This window comes from Microtus pennsylvanicus, chromosome 4, assembly GCF_037038515.1.
Source record: "Microtus pennsylvanicus isolate mMicPen1 chromosome 4, mMicPen1.hap1, whole genome shotgun sequence".
NCBI lineage: Eukaryota > Metazoa > Chordata > Mammalia > Rodentia > Cricetidae > Microtus > Microtus pennsylvanicus.
The window spans coordinates 43578021-43599615 of record NC_134582.1 but is presented as its reverse complement, the minus strand read 5'-3'; the positions used below and the strand labels follow the sequence as shown (position 1 = coordinate 43599615).

General features: G+C 43.8%; 1 protein-coding gene across 4 annotated transcripts in view; it reads left to right on the top strand.

The window, feature by feature from the left end:
- The window catches only part of Arhgap26 (Rho GTPase activating protein 26), a 411283-nt gene that overhangs the window by 147479 nt on the left and 242209 nt on the right, over positions 1–21595 (top strand). For all 4 annotated transcript variants that reach the window (XM_075968780.1, XM_075968779.1, XM_075968783.1 and 1 more), the window contains exons 10-11: positions 853–947; positions 16764–16842. In XM_075968780.1, the coding sequence (XP_075824895.1) occupies positions 853–947; positions 16764–16842 (174 nt within the window). The remainder of the gene's footprint in view (positions 1–852; positions 948–16763; positions 16843–21595) is intronic.

The window sequence follows — 21595 nt, the reverse complement described above, 5'->3', positions numbered from 1 at the left end:
AATCTTGACATGTGCACTGTGGATGAACCATAGAGTACTCTAGTTTAGTGGAAGAACCAGACACGTACTCTGTGTCTGCATTTGCATAGGTTATAGAAGGTGCAAACTAGCCCATAACAGCAGAAGGCAGACGTGAACTGGGAGGCGGGTGGATCACCAAAAGTCATGAAACTATTAGGCAGGAACGTTTTTCTCAGATTCAGTGATAACCTCATGGATGTCTACAGATGTCACAGTTGCAAATAGTACACATTAAGGACATGCAGTTTGTCATATGCTGTATATCAATATAACTGTTATATGTTGAATACTGCTTCTATCCAGGACCTAGGGGCTCAGGAGATAGAAGAGTAGTAAGCAAAGACCACCAGTCTCTGTCCTTAGGGTGCTTACAGTCTGGTAAACTTCCCATGAGATTTGATGGGAAGGCATCATTTTATTCCTCATCTTCTTTATCAGATAGTTTGATAGTTTCTGCTTTGACTGGTACTGTGGGGATGGAGAGGCACATAGTACCTTGTGAGCACAGCTTAGGGATCTTTGTCCTGTTCCAGAAAGATGTTCTTGAAGTAGTGATAACTAACAAAAGATCATAGATACTCAGTTAGGAGGGAGCTATTGTTTTGAACCCTGGTCATGCTCTACCTGAAGTAACTACGTATTAGGTTGTCCACATCTTAGCTGTAGAAGATTCCTGCTTGAGAAGCTCTGTGGTCAGTCTTCATCTCAGCAGGTTGTGAACACACAGATTTGAGAAGCTGAAGTGAGGTCCTGTTCATGTGCTGTGTTTGTCCTAGAGGGAAGCAGAGCCTGCCTTCTGGCTTGACCTGACAACCTGTGTCTTCTCCCTAGGGAGAAGATGAGTCCATCACCCTCAAATCCTGCACTCGACGGAAGACAGACTCCATTGAGAAGAGATTTTGCTTTGACGTGGAAGCAGTAGACAGGTGAGGCTGAGGCATTCTTCTCAGGAACAAATCCTTGCTATATTTGGATTTCTTTCCTTTCCTTTCAGTTACAGGGTTTCTATCCCTGTCCTGCATCCCATTCTTCTGTGTCCAGTTTGAACCGGATGCTAGGTCATTGCGGAAGGTCAGTTCAGCCTCCCATTGTTTAGCTCAGGACTGAATCACTAGGTTTGTTTGGTTTTACTTTAATGCTAGTGCTCCCGTGCTCAGGAATGTGTGCTATGTCTCTAGGGGGTACGGTAGATATTTAAAGAAGATAGTCTCTTCAACCTCATTGTAGCTGGTACATGGTGGATTTTTCCTTCAAAATTACCACAATGATTAAATAAGAATTGGGGTGGAAAGAATTTTACTCAGATAATTTTTAAGGCTTGTAATTATTTGATGTACACACAGGAAAGACAAGTCACTTGCTTAATTAAGTCTATAGATAGATAGGTACATAGATGGATGAATGGATAGATAGATAGTTGGACAGAAAGAAGAAAGAAAGACAGAAAAAGATAGATGGATAAAATGATAGATGGTTACAAAGAAGAAAAATAAAGTAGAAAGATAGGTGGATAGAAAGAAAGAAGCAAGATAAATAAGTAGATAGCTAGGTAGGTAAATAGATGTATAGAAAAAAGAAAGATAGATGAATACAAAGATAGATGAATGGATAGAAAAATGAAAGATAAGTAGACAGACTGACAGATGGACGGATGGATGGATGGACGGATAGATAACTTGTGCTGTTTTCCTTGAAATCTAAATGTCTCTCACTCAGGTACACCATCCTATGGTACTTGGCTTATTTAACAGAATTACAGTTCTTTAAGGCACTTTCCTTGGCAGTGGGTTCTTTCAGTGAAATCCATGTGGGGCTCTTATCTGAACTGCCTGTGTCAAATCAGCAGTGTTAGCACCAGGGCCTTTAAACCTCTCTGCCATACCCAGGCAATACCTGGTAATCTCCTTCTTTTTTTAAAAAGCCACAGCATTTCACAAAGGTCCATGATGCTTCCGGGAGCTAAAGTGTTTTCCATGTCTTCAGAGGACTTCCTGGGAACAGTTAAAGCTCTCTGTGGCACCTCCATCTCGTGTCAACTCTTGATAACACATCTTTGAGCCTTCCCACCTTTATCACACACATAAAACCTTTGCAAGCCAGGCGCGGGGGTGCCTACCTATAATACTGCCTCTTCAGAAGATAATGCTGGAAGATTACCCAAGCACGGAACTCAAGACCAGCCTGGGTTATTATTAAGACTCTGTCTCAGAAACAGAAAAAGGAGGGAGGGGGCTTTGCAGGCAAAAATTGTAAGCCAAGAGTAAATATTTCATACTTAGCATACAGAGTAGACCTAGAGAGTCCATATCTCCTGGGAACTTGTCTGATTCCTCAGAGGCTTGATGCAGATGGTGTTGGGAAGGTTTCAGAATGAGACCGTTGCCTCTCCCCTGAGGAGCAGTATGGATTGATAGGAACAGGAAGCCTTCCAGTGCTCCCCGTGGACCTTATGGATTAGGTACTATTCACCATAGCTTCTTTTGCCCCTCTTGTTTGACATCAGTTGCTTGTAGATTGCTCACATATGTACAAAGTGAGATGTGAGTGTGTGCGAGGGAGAGTAAAGAACTGTCCACATGACTGCTCCATTATTAAGGACGATTTTTAGTGTAGAAATGAGAGGGAGGATGGCCAGAGGCATCTGGAAGAGTCGAGAGCAGAGAGAAGTGGACTGAGCCTGGTCAGCAGACTGGGCATGGCCAGGGCTAGGGAAGTGGAGAAAATGGTGGAGATGGTGAAGTAGCAAGACAGAGAATAAGGCATAGAGCGAGCAAGGAAATAGTAAGAGATAGTCAGAGATCCGTAGACAGAGCGAGAAAGAGTAAGACAGAGACTCCGGAGAATAGTGCTATAAGGAGGGTGAATAAGCTGGTAGAGACTTCAGAATGTGTAACAGGTGCCTAAGGGAGCCTGGGGTTGGCATGGGCTTTGATCACAACCACAGGTAGCCATTTGTCCTTTCTGCCAGAGGTAAGAGGAAACAATGCCTTTTGGCAGAGGGAACCAGTTTTACAAGTTCCTGAGGAATGCTGGCTTTTATCTAAGCACCAGAAATCCTCCTATAGTTCAGTCTGAGCTCCTTTCTGGATATTTGGACAGCCAGAGACCTGAAGTAAGAATGTTTCTGTGTGCTAAGTGTCTGATGCCCAGTGATCTCTGTGGTGTAGATCCTTTCTCTGGAGGACTCCCACCCTGTCCTTTTCACCGGTGCCCATCAGCAGGGAGGGGCTGTTGCTAGAGTCTGCTTTTCTAGACGATGCCTCCCTAGATTCCTCGTCTCACTTGCTGTGCCATAGAGGTAGAGGCCAAAGGGCAAGTTAGCTTCTAGGAAATGGATACAAAAGAGGAAACAACAGAAGGACTGGAATGTTCCTAGAGTGAGTTATGGGTAGATTAGACAACCACTACTGCTACATAAAAAGTTATCTAGCAGCTGTTAATGTATCCAGAGCCAAGTGTGATTTGTATTGTCGAGACTAGGAAAAAAATGATGTAAAATATACCATGTAATATGTGGTATTAGGGTCTCAGTAGTGGGGTTCGGGTTAAAATGAGGTTGTTAGGGTGGGCCTTGTGTTAATGGTTAAATTGTCAGCTCAACACATTCTAGAATCATTGGGGAGAAAGCTTCAGTGAGGGATGATCTAGATTAGGGTAGCTTATGAACATGTCTGCGGGGGACTGTCTTGATGCTGTTAATCGATGTGGCAATAGTCAGCCTCAAAGTGGACTCGGGTCCTTGACTGTATAATAAACCAAAAAGTGAGCTGAGCATAAGCACGTGTGCTTTCACTCTGGATGCGATGTGACCAGTTTGTCTAGAGCTGCTGAAGCCGGGACTTCCCTACAAAGGTGGAACGGAACCTGGGGCTGTGAGCTGAAATGACTCTCTCAGCCTCCCCCAAGTTGCTTCTGTCCAGGGCATTTTCTCAGAACAGCAGAAAAAGAAATGAAGTTGGCCCTGAGTCCCCGTAGCTGGCACCCTAGTCAACAGGGGCTCCAGATCCAGAAACAGACACACGTGTAGGGAAATGCCCCATGCATGTGAAGACAGAGCAGGGTGATAGTCTCCAAGTCAAGGAACACTTGACTATGGGCAATGCACCAGAGAGAGGAGGCATGGAATAGATTCAGTGGGCTTCAGCAGGAATCGACATGGCCAACACCGGCCTTCCTATGTTGTGGCATTTCATTATAGCAGTGCCATGGAACTAGCCTGGTATTGAACAGGGAGGACCTGTCAGCAAGGCAGAAGTCCATCCCACCAAGGCCTTTTAAATGGCAGCCAGTGTCCACCCCCTGAACTCCACCTCACAAAACAGGCCATTTGCATCAATCACCTCACCTTTTCTACTCTCTGCTTTCCCTGTTCTCTGTCTTAGGGTTACTATTGCTGTGACCATGGCGGCTCTTCTAAGGGAAAGCATTTAATTGGGGCTAGCCTACAGTTTAGACGTTTAGTCCATTATTGTCCTGGTGGGACATGGTGGTGTGTAGGCAGACATGGTGCTGAAGAAGGAACTGAAAGTTTAGCATCTTCACACTGAACAAAGCCTGAGTGAAGGAGACCTCAAGGCCCACTCCCATAGTGACACACTTCCTACAGCAGGGCCACGCCTTTTCCAGCAAAGCCACACCTCATCATAACGCCACTCCCTATGATCCAGTTACGTTTAAATGATCACCTCCTCCTTCCCTCTCTTTTTCTCATTCCAGCTCCTTTTCTCCCCTATCCCGTCTTTATCGATAGCTTCAGTTTTTAATAGCTTAAAAAGTCAAAAGCTGCTGGGCAGTGGTGGTGCACACCTTTAATCCCAGGACTTGGGAGGCAGAGGTAGGCGGATGTTCATGAGTTTGAGGCCAGCCTGGATTACAGCCTAGTCTACACAAAGAAAAACAAACAAACAAACAAAAATCTATCTTTTTTCTTTTGGTTTTTCTATCATCGCGCTACAGACTCAGCCTTTTGAAAATTTGTATTTTATATTGGTAATTGACTAGATTTAACTTTTTTTTTTTATTTGAAGCGGATCAACTTTTTCTGTGAGATTTCAGTGTAAGCTTCTTGGGTTAAAAATGGACATCATGGGAAAGGAGCCTTTCATGGTGGTCATATGTGGATCGTTGATACTAACCCGTGTCTGCGTCTAGTCACTTGAATAATTAACTCCGTCATGCATTGTCTTATGAAAATTAGTGGGCAGATGTAGGGAAAATATTTGTTTAAGCTGAAGACTCCCACCATAGTGGTAGTCAGTTGCCAGCATCCCTGGATTGGTTTGTTTTAAAGAAATTCCTCACAGATGTGACACATAGATTATTTTTTCCCGAATGTTTTCCATGAGGGGCCAGTAGACCATATGGAAAATAATAGAAATAGAAACTAAAGGCCTCTGATTCAGCGAATCAGCGTTGTGTGTGGGGGCAATGTTTATATTCGGTGAGAGGAAGCCATTAGAATGCTTTATTTTTTTCTGAAGATGATCTGACGCCAACAGAAACTCTGTTCCATGCCCATCCCCAGCACTGACAAACGGAGAAGTGCAATAAGGACAGCTTCCTAGAGATGCTGGGGGTGGGGGGGCTTGGGACTATTGCTGGAACAGAGACTGGTTCAGCCTCCAGCTCACCGTCTCCTGTCTCAGCCCCCTGAGAACTTGAGGTCGCAGGCCTGTTCCACAGGCCCCGCTTAGACTCTTCTGACAGACATGTAGGAAGCTTTAGAGATCGATTGGTTTTTCTTCCATGGAGGCCTCTTGTGATTTTCTTTTAATGCGTTTGGAAGTTTTGTAAGTGCTGCTTGAACAGTTGTGAGTTCCCTTCCCTTCAGAGCCATTTTCAGCTCTCACACCCCCCCTGGCAATGCTGCCCACTTCTTCCCCACAGCCATCCTGTATTAGCTGTTCAGTCTGGAATGTTCTGGATACTTCTGTTTAATTGAGTTTATCGCAGATGATTTACTTTCAGAGACAGAAAACCATAATTTTTTTCGTAGTCTTTAACAGAGTACTATGTGTATATGATTTCTCTCTTTTTACTTGAGACCGTGGTGCTGGAAATGGAGAATATTAGTTAGCTGTAAATTAAGTTAAAACTCCAGCAAGGACGCACATTATTTGCTATTGTGTCGGTGTGTGGCACTGGAGGTGAAGCTAGAATAGCAGAGCCCAGATATTTATGGAAGATCTCTGAAAAAACATTGGTACCTTCCAGTCAGTCATCAACCATCTTGCTAAGTTGTGTTTTCATAGAAGGCTGCAAATTATAGGTTAGATAAAAGACAGAAGGAGCCCTATGTTTGACCTGACCATCACTGGCCATGCGACTGGTAGTAGGAAGATGGGCATGAGTAACAGCCAGGGAGGTTCTGAGGATGGCATAAAGCAGTATGCCTCTTTGATGGAGTCCCGTGTCTGACACTGTTGTTTTTCTGCACTCCAAACTCTGGGGCCTAATTTTCCTTATGCTAAACCTTACCTTTGGTGAAAATTCTCCCGCCTGCCTTGCTGTAAGCCTGCTTCTTGTCTCATCGCGCGTTGCTGATTTATCTGCAACGTGAGAGGAGCGTGAATACAGGCACAGGAAGGGTCCTTGAGAAGAAGGCCCACTAGGGGGAGATTCTGTACACCGTGCTGTGCTTCATAGCTTGATTCCCACAAAAGAGAAGGTTTTATGTCCACATTCAGTTTATGATCTCCCCAGGAAACCATACTAACTTTAAATGCAGACAATTTATGTTCTAGCTCGGTAGGAGCATGGGAATGGCTTCATTCGTGTGTCTTTGTGGAATTGTGTGACTCTTGAGATGGTGTGTTTTCCCGAAGAGGATCTTACATAACAGACTATTTGACCGTTCAGCCTCTAGGTGGCAGTTTTGTATGTGCCTTGGTTGTGCTCAGGTTCAGTTGAACGGTGGTTGTCATTGAGACATTGATAATTCAAAGTCAGCTGGGTGTGTGGTTTCTGTAGAAGCTACCATGTGTTTGAGTATTACGACTCCAGGCAAAGAGTGTTCTCAGTGACTCATCCTTCCTCTAGAAGTTCCTTCCTTTCACCCTTTCACGGATCGCTCATACCTCCTTTCTGGCAACAGCGAGCCTGCCCAGTTAGTCAGGCCTCTTTAAACATTGCGGCTCAGCTGCTGAGCTGAGGTGCCAGGCTCTTTGCTTCGGGATGATGCCTGCATGGGCAGCAGACTTGTCCTTCTGTCCAGCCTGTGCTGAGAACCACAGAACCTCTCCTCCTGGTTGCATTCTTTATCTCACCCTGCAGATGAACTGCTTTCCTGGTCTCGCGCTTCCCGCCCCTCCCCACCTCACTGCTTGTTTGAAAAGCTATTTGACTTTGCCTTCCTGCCCCTTCGGTTGGAGCACTGGTCTCAATGCCATTGACCTTTCAGGCAGGAAATGGCTTTTCCTTCCTCAGAGGGTGTTATGCTGCTCTGACTGGTGGCTGGGGGTGGGGAGAGGCATGGGGGAGGGGTGCCGTTCTTTCTGAATTGCTTCCTGGCTCTCAGGGATAGTAAGGTGCTGGAGAAGTTCTTGAACTCTTCAATTCACTAATTCAGAGTTTACTGAAGTTTTAGGGGTGTTCCTTTGGCTTCTGATTAAGCGAGAGCGTTGGCTATTTGAACCTGTTTTAAGTAGGAATGGGCTTTGGTGGTTAGTGGAGTATTTAGGAGGGTGACCTACATAACCTTATTTCTGTTCTCTAATCAGTGTGGTGAAATTTGTTGCTTTGTGGGTGAGTGCACTCATTTATTTATCTGCCAGTTTCTGAACATAGGATTTAAAACAACTCAACACCAAAAATTTTGCTATTACATAAATCCCCCCCCCCCCCCCAAAAGAACAGTTGAACCAGTAAATTCCACTTGTTCTGTTTATCAGGAGCTGGAAGAGTACAATCGGCATGTGTGTGGGCAGCAGGCAGATGAACCCAAGGAGAGATTTTCTTAGTTTGGAGGCAGTAGCAGTAGCGGGGGTTTGGATCGTCCCTGTGCTGCACCCATCCCATCCATTAGTAGTGTTTTCTCCCGGTGCCCGTTGCTGTGGCTGGCACATGGTCCACACTTAGAAGTCACTATCAGTTACATTCCTGGGCCATACAGTGTAGTAGGCCAGAAATTTGTCTGGTGTTTTATGAACTTATTCTCTCTTTAAAGAACTGCATGAAATGACCTGCTGGGGTTGTCAGTATTTACTCTTTAGGCTGTCATTATTGTCAGGGTCCTGCTTATTCTGAGACCTCCCTCTCAAGAGGTTGGTGCTGTAGGCTTCAGTTGATAATGATTCTTCCATTCATTAGAATCAGATTCTTTCTGAATAATTGATTCGAAGCTGCTTAGGACTTCTGAGGGTGTGTGTGGAGGGAGGCGTACTCCCTTCCTCTCTCCAAGTTGATCGTCTCCTCAGACTCTAGGGCACATATGCTCCTTCCAGGTAAGGTCACTGCAGCTTTATGGTGCAAGTGTAGGCCTTGTTTTAGTCTCTGGCCTACCTGGATGCGGGAGCAGATTTAGCTCTTAATAGTAACGTGGCATTTTTCACTTTTGGAAAGTCCCAAAGGACGGGAGATGTAGCTCCGTGGTAGAATGTTTGCCTAACATGCATGAGGCCCTGAGTTTAATCCCCAGACAAATAAGCAAATTAAAAAAAAACCCAAGCAAATAAACAACTGAAGAAATTAAAGGGGGACCTATAGTAGCATTCAATTCATATGTTTTTGTGAGAAATACATGATAATTGAAATGAAGTCCTGAGCACAGTGTTTGGCGTGTAATAAGCAATATATCTTAGCTATATGTGGGAGCCACCAGTGTATGACATCTGGTTCCCCTCACCTGAGCTTCCAGGCCACCATAATAATACCTGATGGTTGGCAGCTGCCTGGGACCTGGGTTTGCACTGCTCTTTCTTTATATGCCTGGGCCTCCATTCATAAATAAAAATGCAGAGGCAATAAGGAGCCCAAGTATATATTCCTTAGGCAATAGAGCTTCTTGCCTAGTTTCCTTCTCTTGATAACTTACCTGCTTGCCCTCCCTCCCTCCCCCTCCCTCTCTCCCTCCCCCTCTCCCCTCCCTCCCTCCCTCCCTCCCTCCCTCCCTCCCTCCCTCCCTCCCTCCCTCCCTCCCTCCCTCCCTCCCTCCCTCCCTCCCTCCTTTCTTTCTTTCTTTCTTTCTTTCTTTCTTTCTTTCTTTCTTTCTTTCTTGTTTTTTGAAACAGCATTTCTCTGTGTAATAGCCCTGGCTATCCTGAACTGGCTCTATAAATCAGGCTGGACTCGAACTCACAGAGATCTGCCTCCCAAGTGCTGGGATTAAAGGCGTGTGCCACCACTGCCTCTGCCTGCCTGCCTGCCTTCCTTCCTTCCTTCCTTCCTTCCTTCCTTCCTTCCTTCCTTCCTTCCTTCCTTCCTTCCTTCCTTCCTTCCTTCCTTCCTTCCTTCCGTAGTGTTCTGCCTGTATGTGTGCCTGCATGCCAGAAGAGGGCACGAGATTTCATTATGAATGGTTGTAAGCCACATTTGGTTTCTGGGAATTGAACTTCGGTTCTCTGGAAGAGCAGCCAATGTTCTTAACCGTTGAGCCATTTCTCTAGCCCTCTACATCCCTGCTTTCTATAAGCAGACATGGGTTGGATGCTATTCCCTAAAGTTGTTCTTCATGGCTTTGGCCATATCTGTACAAACACTGAGCCCTTCTCATTGTCCAGGGAGTATCAAGAAACAGTTTTCCCAGCAGTGCTTCCTCTTTCTGGCATCTGACAAACCCTTTTTACCCAGGAATAGAAAGCCCATTCCCCAAGCCTTCACTTTCCCATCTTCCAAGAGCATAGTGGGACACATTTCACACACAGGCTTCTGTGGGTACTGTGGTCCTTTCACGGTTGACTTGACCCTTAAATGTACAGTGGTGTGGGTGGGAGTCAGGAGTGATCTATTGTCGGGTGGAGATTTTCTCTTATGAATGAGTAAGGCCTAGCTCTTTGGAGGTTGATTTAGAGAGGCTGGTACTGTGAGGTTCTGATTGTGTTTGTTTCAGTGGGGTGGAGTCAGTCCTAGCATTTCCTTGTCCAATAGGAAGTGGGTAAATTGCCAAACCACTGAGATCACTATTGTTGACTCTGATTCATGAATAAGATTAGAACTAGAAAGCTGTCGAGGAACCCCAGATTCAGCCCTGGTTGTCCTTTTGATTTTTCTCGGCCGAGTAGAGGACTGTGTTCCCAGCTTTCTGAGTGTGATGTTTTCTTGATTAGTGAGGTGGGTTATTTGTTTGCTTGTTTGTTTGTTTTTGTCAGCTTGACACTGGCTTGAGTTATCTGGGGAGAGGCACCTCAGTTGAGAAAATGTGTCTATCAGATTAGCCTATAGGCAAGTCTATAGGGCATTTTCCTGATCAGTGGTAGATGTGGGAGGGCCCAGATCACTGTGTATGGTGCCACTTCTGGTCCTGGATGGTGCACAAGAGTAAGCTGAGCAAGCCAGTAGGAGCAAGTCAATAGGCGTCTTTCCTTCACAGTCTCTGTTTCAGTTCCTGTCAGCAGGTTCCTGCCTTGAGTTCCACTCTTGACTTCCCCTGATGGTGGAGTGTGACCCTAAAAGCAAAATGAGCCCTTTCTTCCCTAAGCTTCTTTTGGTCCTGTTCTTCATCTCATCAGTAGAAACCTAACCAGAACAACTGCAGAAAGGTGTGTTGCTTTCTGTGCACTTTTTTCTGGAGCCAGCATTGGAAGAGGTGTAGGGATTGGTAGCAGCTTTCCTTGAGATAAATGAGGACTATTTTTGTTTTAGGGATTTCACACATTCATGCTCTGTACAGACCGCTCTCACCTCCCACCTCCTGTCCCCTCTTTTTCTTCCCCACAATTTTTTTCTCTTGCTGCTCGTTTCTGTTCACGCATCTTTCTCGTGGTGTGAGTGTCGAGAAAAACTGCAGATCCTTGTTCGTGCTTCTCAGGCTGCTACACTGTAGCACTCGCGACATACTCACAGTGAAGAATGCTGGCTTTGGAGGAGAATTGTAGCGCCGGGTTCTAGAAAAGATTTTTAAACTTTTTAAAGATTGTTTGCACCCTCTGACATCTGGTGCCTGGAGTTTCTAGTATTTGCTGGGAGACTTCCTTTCTCTGTCCTTATCAGTTACCAGACATTAGTTTAAAAAGGGAGCAGCAGTCCACTTTGAAGCTTTTACTGGGGAGGAAAAAGGAAATAGCCATGATGTCAGAGCTGGTGTTTTCCTTCATCCTGATGGTTGTGGTAGAGGTGTGATTTTGGCATGAAGGTATTGGCGGTTAGGTGGGCTGGAGCATCAACACATTGCTTCTTCCCTTTAAACTATTCTCTTGCTTCTCCAGACAGTGCTTTGTTGTACCCCACACTACCTATCCTCTCTAATTTCCCCTCATGCTAATAACTATGTTTTTGGAAATGTGTGATGCACTTTTGGAAATGTGTGATGCACTTCTTGCTTCAAGTTTGTAACGTGGCCAGAGGTGTAACCCTTGCCAACCCCAAGGAAAAGCAATCAAACTTCTCTGCTTTGCCTTCTTGAAAGTGCAGGTCACACATGCAGCAGAGAAGAGGACAGTTGCTGGTCCTCCAGAGTCACACATCTGGAATGGTAGGGAGTCTTACTCAAGTCGTCAAGAGGTTGTACCTCTTGGGCATTTAAAACAAGTTCTTAATTGCATCACCGCAAAGTGTTCATATCTCAAGTTTTTGTTTTGAAGACTTTTTATACACATGCATGCTCTCTCACACACATACAAAGACCCAGATCAAGATGAACGTTTCTGTCCTTGAGGATTCGCTCGCACCCTTCCCCAGATACTGCCATAACTCCTTCTTGGAGGCGGAATTACGTTTCTGATGTGTGCAAGTTTTTCAGTGCAGGTGTAGTCATATGGTCTGTAGGCCTTTCCTCGCCGTCACTCTGTGGCATCCCTACCTGCCACTCTGTGCAGCGTTAGTTGCTGTTTTTAGTTGTTGTCATGTGGTGTCCCGGCATTTAGATAGACAACAATTTGTGGTAGACATTTTTATTTCCGTTGTTTTGGTTAATTATGCATAAAATGTTCATCATTCAGGAGGTGCTGCATGTAGCTAATTCTGTTTTTAAATTACATTTCTTCAATGAGGAGTCATTGAGTCATTTGACGTCTACTTTGTAAGGGCTTTGGCCATTTGGATCTCCCTTCTCCCTTTCTCTCTCTCTGTGCATATGTGTGTGTGTGCATGCATGCCATGCGTATGTAAGTATGGAGGCCAGAAGAGAGCATTGGATCCTGTGGAGCTGGAGTTAAAGACAGTCATGAGCTGCCTGACACACAGGTGCTATGAACCGAGCTGAAGTCGTCTGAAGAACAGCACACTTCCTTAACTGCTGAGCCAACTCTCCAGCCTTTAGATATACTCTTTTATGAAGTGACTATTAAGATTTTTGTTGTTAAGTTTATCCCTGTTTGTCAGTATTCTCCACATATCTGGAATATGAGTTTTGTTGGAAATATATATTAAAATATTTCTTTCACTTTCATTCTCAAGTTTTTGATTTGTGATTTTTTTTTTTTGAAACAGGGACTCACATAGCACAGGCTGGCCTTAAAGTCACTGAAGGTGACTTTGAGCTGGTTCTTCTGCCTCTCTGTCCCCTGTGGCAGCTGTGCACCTGTGCTCCATTGTGTCTGGTTTATGCAGCTCAGAACCTCATACATCTAGACACCCTCCCAACTCAGCTGTACTCTGGGCCTCTGCCTTTTCATTCTCGTAATAGTGGCTTTTCTTAGGTGTCTCTTCTTTATTTTGGTGAGGTCTAACTTACCAGTACTCAGTTTCTTTATGATGGCTCCTTTAAACATTGTTTGAAATTATATCATTACATCATTTTCTCCTTTCTTTTTCCTCCCTCCAGCCCCTTTCATTTACCCCTTCCTCCATTTCATGACCTCTTTTTCTGTAGTTGTTACGCACACACACACACACACACACACACACACACACACACACACACACACACACACACATTTCTTAAATATATAAATACAATCTGCTCAGTCCATAAAATATTACTTGTGTGCATATGATTGGGGCCCTGCACGATTTACCCCTTTAGTGTTGACATGTTTGTTGGTGCTGTCTTTGTTCAGGTCTTGTTCAGGCGGCCATGCTGGTAAGACTTCATGCGTGTAGCTTCCCTGAAAGTTTTAGGGGCCACAATCTCACAGCAGAAACTTTTTGCTAACAGCACCTGTTTTTTTCTGTATTTTAAAAAAATCATTGCCTTTCCTTCACTTGACTGTCTCGAGGGGAAGCGATGTGAAGGACTGCTGCTGTGGAAGTCATGCCAATCATGTGTGTGACTGCCTTCTGAGGGAGAGCCTTGGCAGATGCTTGTGGGAAGAAGAATATTTCGGGTTTGCAGAGCCATTTATCATTCTGTCACATCTGATTCCAGGCAGGAGCTCTTTATGGAGCTGTGGGGATTCTTGGTCAGTTTGGATGCCAGAGGGATTGGTAGTACACACAGGTTCCCCGGGGGCTCTGGTGCCTCCACGTTTGGCTGGCATCACTTATCAGGGTTAGGAGTTGGACTGCGGTCATGGACTAGCCCTGTAACTTGCTGGCTGCCCTCAGGGACACAGTTCTTAGCTCTCAGTCTTGGTTTTCTTTTCAATGGGAGTGGTGAGAATGTACTTCCCTCTTGCCTAGGCATGAGGTATAGACAAATTACAGAGTGCTTAGCGCAGCAGGCAACAACACCAGGCTGGGCTAAACTGTTGTTCTTATGGCCCAGTTCTTCTGGATCACGGTGCAGTATAGAACCAGGAAGAGCTCAGTCCTATACCTCATTTCTCTGTCAAGGTTTTCTGTCATACTTTTCCCTTCATGTCCCCCCTCTCTTCTCCCTCACTCCCTCATTTTTTCTGTGAAAAACTGACGCACATCCCAAGCACGAACTAGTTAGACATCTTGTCAGAGGTTGAAAGAGTTGCAAAGTTTGCTGATAGGAAAGTGTCACGTGATGGAAGGTTTTTCTTGTTTTATTTTGTTTGGAGATAGGTTACTAATCTAAGGGACTTGAGAAAGTAACTATGAGACGTTATCATTTGATTTCAAAATAAAGCTGACCCTTTTATCTTGGCTTCTTACGAATGTCACATGTAGAATTTACATTAGTATTTCTAATTTAATAAAGGAAAATTATGAGTATTTCTACCTAAGAAGTATAGTTCTTTATCTGGATGTATATACGTGAAGCTGAGAAAATTGTTTGAATTTGGGGAATCGAATTATAACTAAATGTGTTATATCCGCTTTATTCACCATCTCTCTCCCATGGTGTAGCCCTCGATGCAAAGGTGGCAAGACCACATGTGGAAAATAGTTTGTATTTTGATCTGTCTTTTTGAAGTAAAAACAAGTCATGTTGACTTCCCTGGTTACAAAGGCCCAGTGGCCCTCCCTTTTCAGCCCCGGAGCCTTTTCTGAACTTCCTCTTGGTGGCTTTGGGTGGAAATATCACGCCATAGGCCACGAAGTTGACGTGACATCTGCGGTACCTCTGCACCCTTGGTGTTTGGGCCGCTCTTGTGGTGTAAATTGTTTCCTTGCAGGGAAGGCATTGGAGGTGTGTTGGCTGCTTGACTCCCAGTGGAGAGAGGAGGGTGTTAGTACCACAGGGCAGGGGGACCCAGAAGGACAAGGGTGGGGAGGGACAAGGGTGTGGGCCTTAGGCATAGCCACATACAGGATCATCAGGAGAGTTGCTTTAACTCTTGGTTTCCCAGGCCCTGCCTGGAAGTTCAGCTTCAGTAGGATGGGCCTGGCCTGGGATCTACATTTTCTTTTTAAAGATAGATTGCTGGACTAAGCGGGTAGTACCAGCAAACAAACCAAAACAAAGTAAGTACAGCAGCCCCCAGAGGAGGAAAGCCAGGGCCTTGAGGACTTTGTAGCTTCCTAGGGTGGAGATTTCACAGCATGGTGTGCTTGGTTGGGAAAGGTGGAAAGGGAACATCAAAGCTGCCCTGCCTCCAGGCCACAGGCTCGGTTCTGTGGAGCCACAGCTACATGGGGAGTCTGGCACAAATGGACTGCTGGAGAGAAAAGGTCTGAGACCAAGGAGGGAGAAGGCCAGCAGATGCTTGGGGAGAGGTCTGTCTTTTACTCACTCCTCTTTTAGAGTGCTGGTACCCAGTGTGACTTTAAGGAATCACCTCATTCTCAGGAATTAGTGTCTTTAATCCTCAACCCCCACCTATTTTAACCCTCATATTCCTACCCTTCCTATCTGCCTCTGCCTTTTTTGCTTGTGGGGACATCTCCTCTCCTATTCCTCTTTTTTTCCCCCGGCTCCTCCCACCTCTGTCTCCTGGAATTCCCTACCTTTGGACTTCCACTGTTACAGCTCTGCAGAGTATAGTGTGGACGCACTGAGGGATGGTGGGTGAAAAGACACAACCGTGTGTTTAAACATCTGTAGGTGCATCCTATTGATTGAACAGAGATGATGGGGATCGGCATGACCGTGCCGGGTGGTTTAGTACCACACTGAATGCATGTGGGCACAGAGGGCAATTGGACCTTAGTTCTTGATCTCTCTGTGTCTTTCAGGATTTCTCAAATTTTAAATATGAGGGTCTAAAAGAGCTATTCTTAAACTATATTTTTAATTTATTGTTTGAGGAATTTATACATGTACACAATGTGTTTTGATCAAACTCACCCTTGTACCTTCCCCTACCCTGGGCCCTTTCATATCCCCTCTCCCCCAACCACTTTTCTCTGACAAGTTACAGTATGCATTTTAATCCCACTGGGTGCTGTCATTGTGTGCATGGTGTAGGACTGACCATTAGAACACAGGCAGTCTACAGGGGCCTCATCGTGTGGGCTGCATGGGTGGGACTCCTTCCAGGAGCCCTCAGCTGTCCAAACTCCTTAACTGGAGGTGGGATCTTTTGGTGCTATGAGTTTTGAGCATTTCTGTGCTCTTTATCAGTTTGATAGACATTACATTGTTTCAACAGAATGCACATGTGTTTGGAGGGGAAAAGGTTTGTGGGTATGGTGGGACCAATACCTTCAGGAGTGTGTGGCATTTCATTGCCCAGGCTGTCTGTGAGGAGTGCCATTTATAAAGCAGGCGGGTTGATGCTGTGTGGACTGTCCTGAGGGCTTATGCTCATTGTGGCGAGCACGTAGATTTCAATGAGAGCATGGAAAGTGAACACCTGTGCAGCACTCAGCTCCTGGCATGTGGGCAGTCATGAAAACTTACATACATTCAATCTAATTGTAATTGCCAAGCCAAGTCACTTCATAAAATTTGGTGACAAAGACAGTTTAGAAGCATTGGATTTGATACCAAGGAATATGAAGTATTCAAAACGGATATGTCTCTTTTTATCCAGAGTCAACTCAGTTCACTTTAGGAAATACTTGCTGCATTTCCTCTTTAAGTAAAACTCCCTGTTAAGAAAATGGGTTACAGACCAAGGAGCAAAGCAGCTCTAACGGGACCAGAGAGTTAATAATTTATGTCCTCCGCCTCTCTCTCCTGTCCCTCTGAGAGAGACGGGCATACTGCAAAGGATGTGTGGAGCTGGCTGTGCCTCTCCTAGTGCAGTTGGCCTCAGCCTCTCGCTCTGATAAGCAGGTTTTTCTCCAACGTTCCCTTTTGCTAGTGTGTCTTGTGTGGCACTGGGGTCATGTCTATGTCTTTCCTTTCTCTGTAGGCCAGGGGTTATCACCATGCAGGCGTTGTCGGAAGAGGACCGTAGGCTCTGGATGGAAGCCATGGATGGCCGGGAACCTGTAAGTAACAATTCAGGGAAGTGGAACAATAAAGACCCTGAGTGGTGTGTTGCCTCCCCACTGAGAGGTTTTTGCTATTGCTCTAAAGCATTGAGTCTTTGAAACCAACGTCCCAGGGGCATTTTTTTTTTATTTGTGGATTGATGTTTGTAGATACTGCAGTTGCTTCTGTGTGTATGTAACTCTTAAGTTTTGGCCTGGACTCCTAAGATAGAAGTTCTGTGTGATGGTACAGCACCCATTATAGACACAGGTGTATTGTTGAGAAGAGGCAGAGCAGTCTGGATTGCTGGATGGATATTGACTATATGCTACTTTCACAAAGTGGGCTGTAAAGCATGAACCCAGCTGTTTGTAACGGGATATACGGTTGTAAAAGCATACATAGGCGACACGGCATTTTATCATTGTCATCTGATTAGGTTTTCCATTGCTATGGTGATTCACTTCTCATGGTAAGCAACGGGACATTATCAGGGTAGATGGAAGCAGTTAAGCCTGGCGACGTGATCTGTGCTCCCATTTCAGAGATGCTGGCCTCAGCAGGGTTTTGTGATCTTGTGGTTGTTATGCAACATGTGACATGTAAAACCCATCTGAGAGCCCTGGGGTAAGTCCCAGAACAGTCCATTTTATCTTGATGTTGAGAATCTCAACTACAGTTTTACAATATTAAGGTCACAAAAAATCCTAAGAGCAAAGTGTAACTGTTTCATCATAAAAAGATAAAAATGTTCTACATATGTAAAGGCATGATCCAAAGGGGGAAATGTGTGCCTGAGAAGGCAGATCTTACCTACTCTTGCTTAGAGAACACTGTGCATCAAGCCTTTCCCCTTGCAGATGATCTCAGTTTATTTGTACCTCTTTCCTAGCTTTGCTGGTGGGATGATCTGGCAGTATGGAGGAATGTGCTGTTCTCCCAGCTTTATTGTATAAACACAGGACTTAATCTAGTCAACAAAGCACAAGCAATAACTAGTGTTTTTATAACTTTTAGTAATATATATCCATATTAAGTAACCACTTAAAGATGAGGCAAAGTTGGATAAACTATAATGAAACAACTGTTTAATCTAAATTCTATTCTTGGGCCAAAATATAAGATAACCTCAATTTTTCCTATATGCATTGTTATCCGTAGAAATACCCCCAAAGCAGATGCACCTTTATCCCTGTAGGATGTCATAGTAAGAACTGCCATATCCTCAAAAGGAGCTTCTTGGAACCTTCATCTTTGCTGGCATCTTCCACCATCAACTGAACACTGTGTGTTACAGGATTAATAATTTAAATTCTACTTATTTTTTTTACTATATAACAAAATAGGTGTTGTGATTTTTATAGATGAGAAAATAGATTTAGAGGGATTAAATAACTCACTGCAAGCTTCACAGATGATAGGTGACTATCTTCGTAGAGCACAGGCCAGGATGCTATACATTGAAGAAACTTGACGTGTAGAAGCACATGTGGATGGAAGCTCACACCCAGCGTGGTTGCTCTGCTGCCCAGACCCATGGTTTCCTGGGTTTTTCTGTCATTGCCCAGGCCCAGCTTGAAATGGAGTTGGAAGCATCCAGGCAAAGCGTTGTGAAGTACTCAGAGGTCACTAGCTTCTTCCTTTAGTAGACATGAAATGGCCATATCTGTCCTCAGAGGAGAACGGAGAAATCCAGATGCACATAGGCAGCCATTGGTCCTGCCAGTCAGCACCCAGTGCACTTCAAGGAATAAGAGGAGAGAGGATGCTGCGAATGTCTGGCAGTCTCCGCTATGGTGGCATAGCTGAAGTCTACCCATAAATAAATTTAGGTTTCATCTCTAATATAGATATATTTTCAGACTAAGGATTTATGCCTAGTTATTTTTGCAGTACTTACTTTCTCTGGCTCACTTGAATGACTCCTCAAACTCAGAATAGGTAGTCCCTGGGGTGATAATTCCCATCATTGCATGATATTCTTGCAATGAATTAAACAATACCAAAACCAAAATAAAGCAACAACAAAAACACATTTCTTGTTACCCCAAGCTCAACTTCTAATATTGCCTCTCCACCATTTTAAGCCTCCTGTCCTACCAATCCCCAAACTTGGTACTTGTTCTGATCCTGCGTGCAATTGGTCCCTTACTGGCCCCTTCAGTCTTGCCATAGGTTAACACCTGTCCTGTCCAGATGGGAAGTGTCATCTTGAACAAGCATATTTTTTTTGCTCCAGAATGTACACATTAATAGCAAGTCTAAACACAAGATAATTCTGTCTCTAAACATCCTATAAACCTGTTGCCTCAGAGGAACGTCTAACTTGGGTTGAGACTACACCTCTGTGTGCTTTTCAGTGTCCTAAAGGGAAAGATAAATACAGACAAATGAGGACTGCATAACTGACGGTAACATGAGGTGTAATTTTGTCTCCCACTGCTGAGAGCATAGTAGACAATTAGCAGCTCCATTTTAATCACCTCCTCCCTAATTAGTTAAATATGACCCCTTGGGAGTTTTGGCTTTGTCTAGTTGACTTTTCCTCAAGCTGATCTTAGAGAAATTCCCTAATATTTGGGGAAATATTCTTACATTAGATATAAATTTGGGCACCTGCTGACCAAAATATTATTCAGTATTAGAATGTTTTGGAGGTGGTGCTGGGGGAATTTTCTTTTCTTTTCTTATCTTTCCTTTTCTTTTTGCTCTTTCATTGTTCAGTAACATTTTAGGATGACTGGGGAGAAACATCTAAATAAACTCAACTTACTTGATTTTGTAACATGATGATCGTTACATAAACCACAGTTGTTACCCTATAGTCACGCTCTATCCTAAAGACATGTTGATTATTTCATGCTGTTGATGGGCATGTGCTAGAGGAAGTAATTGAAGCTGTATTTCAACATTAAACATTACGATTTTATCCACAGATCAATGAAAATTTTCAATTCAAATGAAGGGGGCACAGTTCAAACTTGCCTGAGATAAACGTGTTTGTTAGGTGGTGTAACTGAAAATACTACAGTGTAGTGTTTTTTGACCTGTTTGAACCAGTCACATAATGTTTGGAGTTGGCTTTTTCCCCCCTAGCTTTATTTTCTAGTCTTTCCATCTGCAGTAAGAGACTTTCTAACTATTCGAGGCTTATCTTATATCAGGCATATATCATCATCATCATCACCACCACCATCATCATCTTCATTTTCTGAGATAGTTATGTTGGAAAGAAGAATGTAAAATTGCCATATTTTCATATAACATGATTAGCTATGTAGGAAATGCCAAGTAGTTCGAACAAAAACTGAACTAAACACCCAAATAAGTACTCAGGAGTAAATGGTAAACTCTCCAGAATAAGCAGGATATGAGTTTCTTTCCCCACCCATTGTCATGCTTCTATAACCTAGCAATAAGCAAATGGTATCCAAAGCTAAAAACACAACGTAATCACTAAGCCCCAAATAACACTCAGGCACAGATCTAATAAGTGCTGAGACTGTCGGTGGAAGAGGAGCTGGGTAGACGGAGAGACTGCTGCATCCGCAGATCAGAGGGTTCGGCTTGTAAAATCTGCTCTCTCCAAATCGATCGTAGGTTTAGTGCAATTCCTATCAAGACTGCCACAAATTTTCTTTACAGTTTATGTATAAAGGTACAGAAACCAGAGAGTTGAAGCAATTTTGGAAAAAGAATGAAGTGGGAGTAATTATTCTACTCTATTTTAAGACTTCTTTTATAGCAACAATAATCAAGGCATTGTATTGACAGAGGACAGACACCTGGATCAATGGAACAGAGCAAAAAACCCAGAAATAGACTCATATACCCAATTAAATTTAGACAGACGTGCAAAAGCAATTTAATGAAGGAAAAGGAGTTCTTCTTCTTCTTTTTTTTAAACAAAAACAAAACCAGAAACAAATGGTACTTTTTAAAAGAAATAGACACCATGGGCAAAATCAGAAATCTCTACTTAAGTCTCATATTTTACATAAGAATTAATTAAAAGTGAATCATAGATTTATGTATGAAGTGTAAAATTATGTGTTGGCATACAAAAGAGTTCCAAAATAGCCTGGAATAGAATATAACAAAGGCTTATTTATTAGGGAATAAACTCACAGAATTAATAGTGATCCACATACAGTTCTTTGCATACGCTGGGAACTGGAACTGAATCCAGCAGCCAAGATGCCGGCATGCTTTTTGTCTGCATTTCTAGTACTTGAGACCCTGCCCAAAGTGGGCTGGTATCTTAAAGGTGATTGCCTGAAGGAATTCCTACAGCAACTATAAGACTTTTAGATGACAAAAGTTATTTTAATGTGGGGTTATGTGAATTTTTCAACACAAAACCAAAATATGGCCATAAAATTTAGGGGGAAAAAGAGGATCTTTTTTCTTCATGAAATTTAAAACATTTGCTTTTGTATATACAAGATCATGTTGAGAAGAAGAAAAGAGACTCTCAATAGTGGATGGAAATGTTTTTGGTCAGTTTTCTGATAAAGGACCTACTCTTAAAACAGTTAAACACCCAATTAGAATATAGATAAAAAAACAAGGAGCCATTTTAAAATGAAGTTTAGGGGCTGAAGAAAAGGTTCAACAGTTAAGAGCACCCCCTGCCCTTTCAGAGGATGGGAATTTGGTTCCTAGCACCCATTATAAGCAGCTCACAACTGCTCAGAACTCTAGCTTTGGGCATCTGATACCCTCTTCCGGCCTTTATAGACATTGGAATTACACATGCACACACATGAA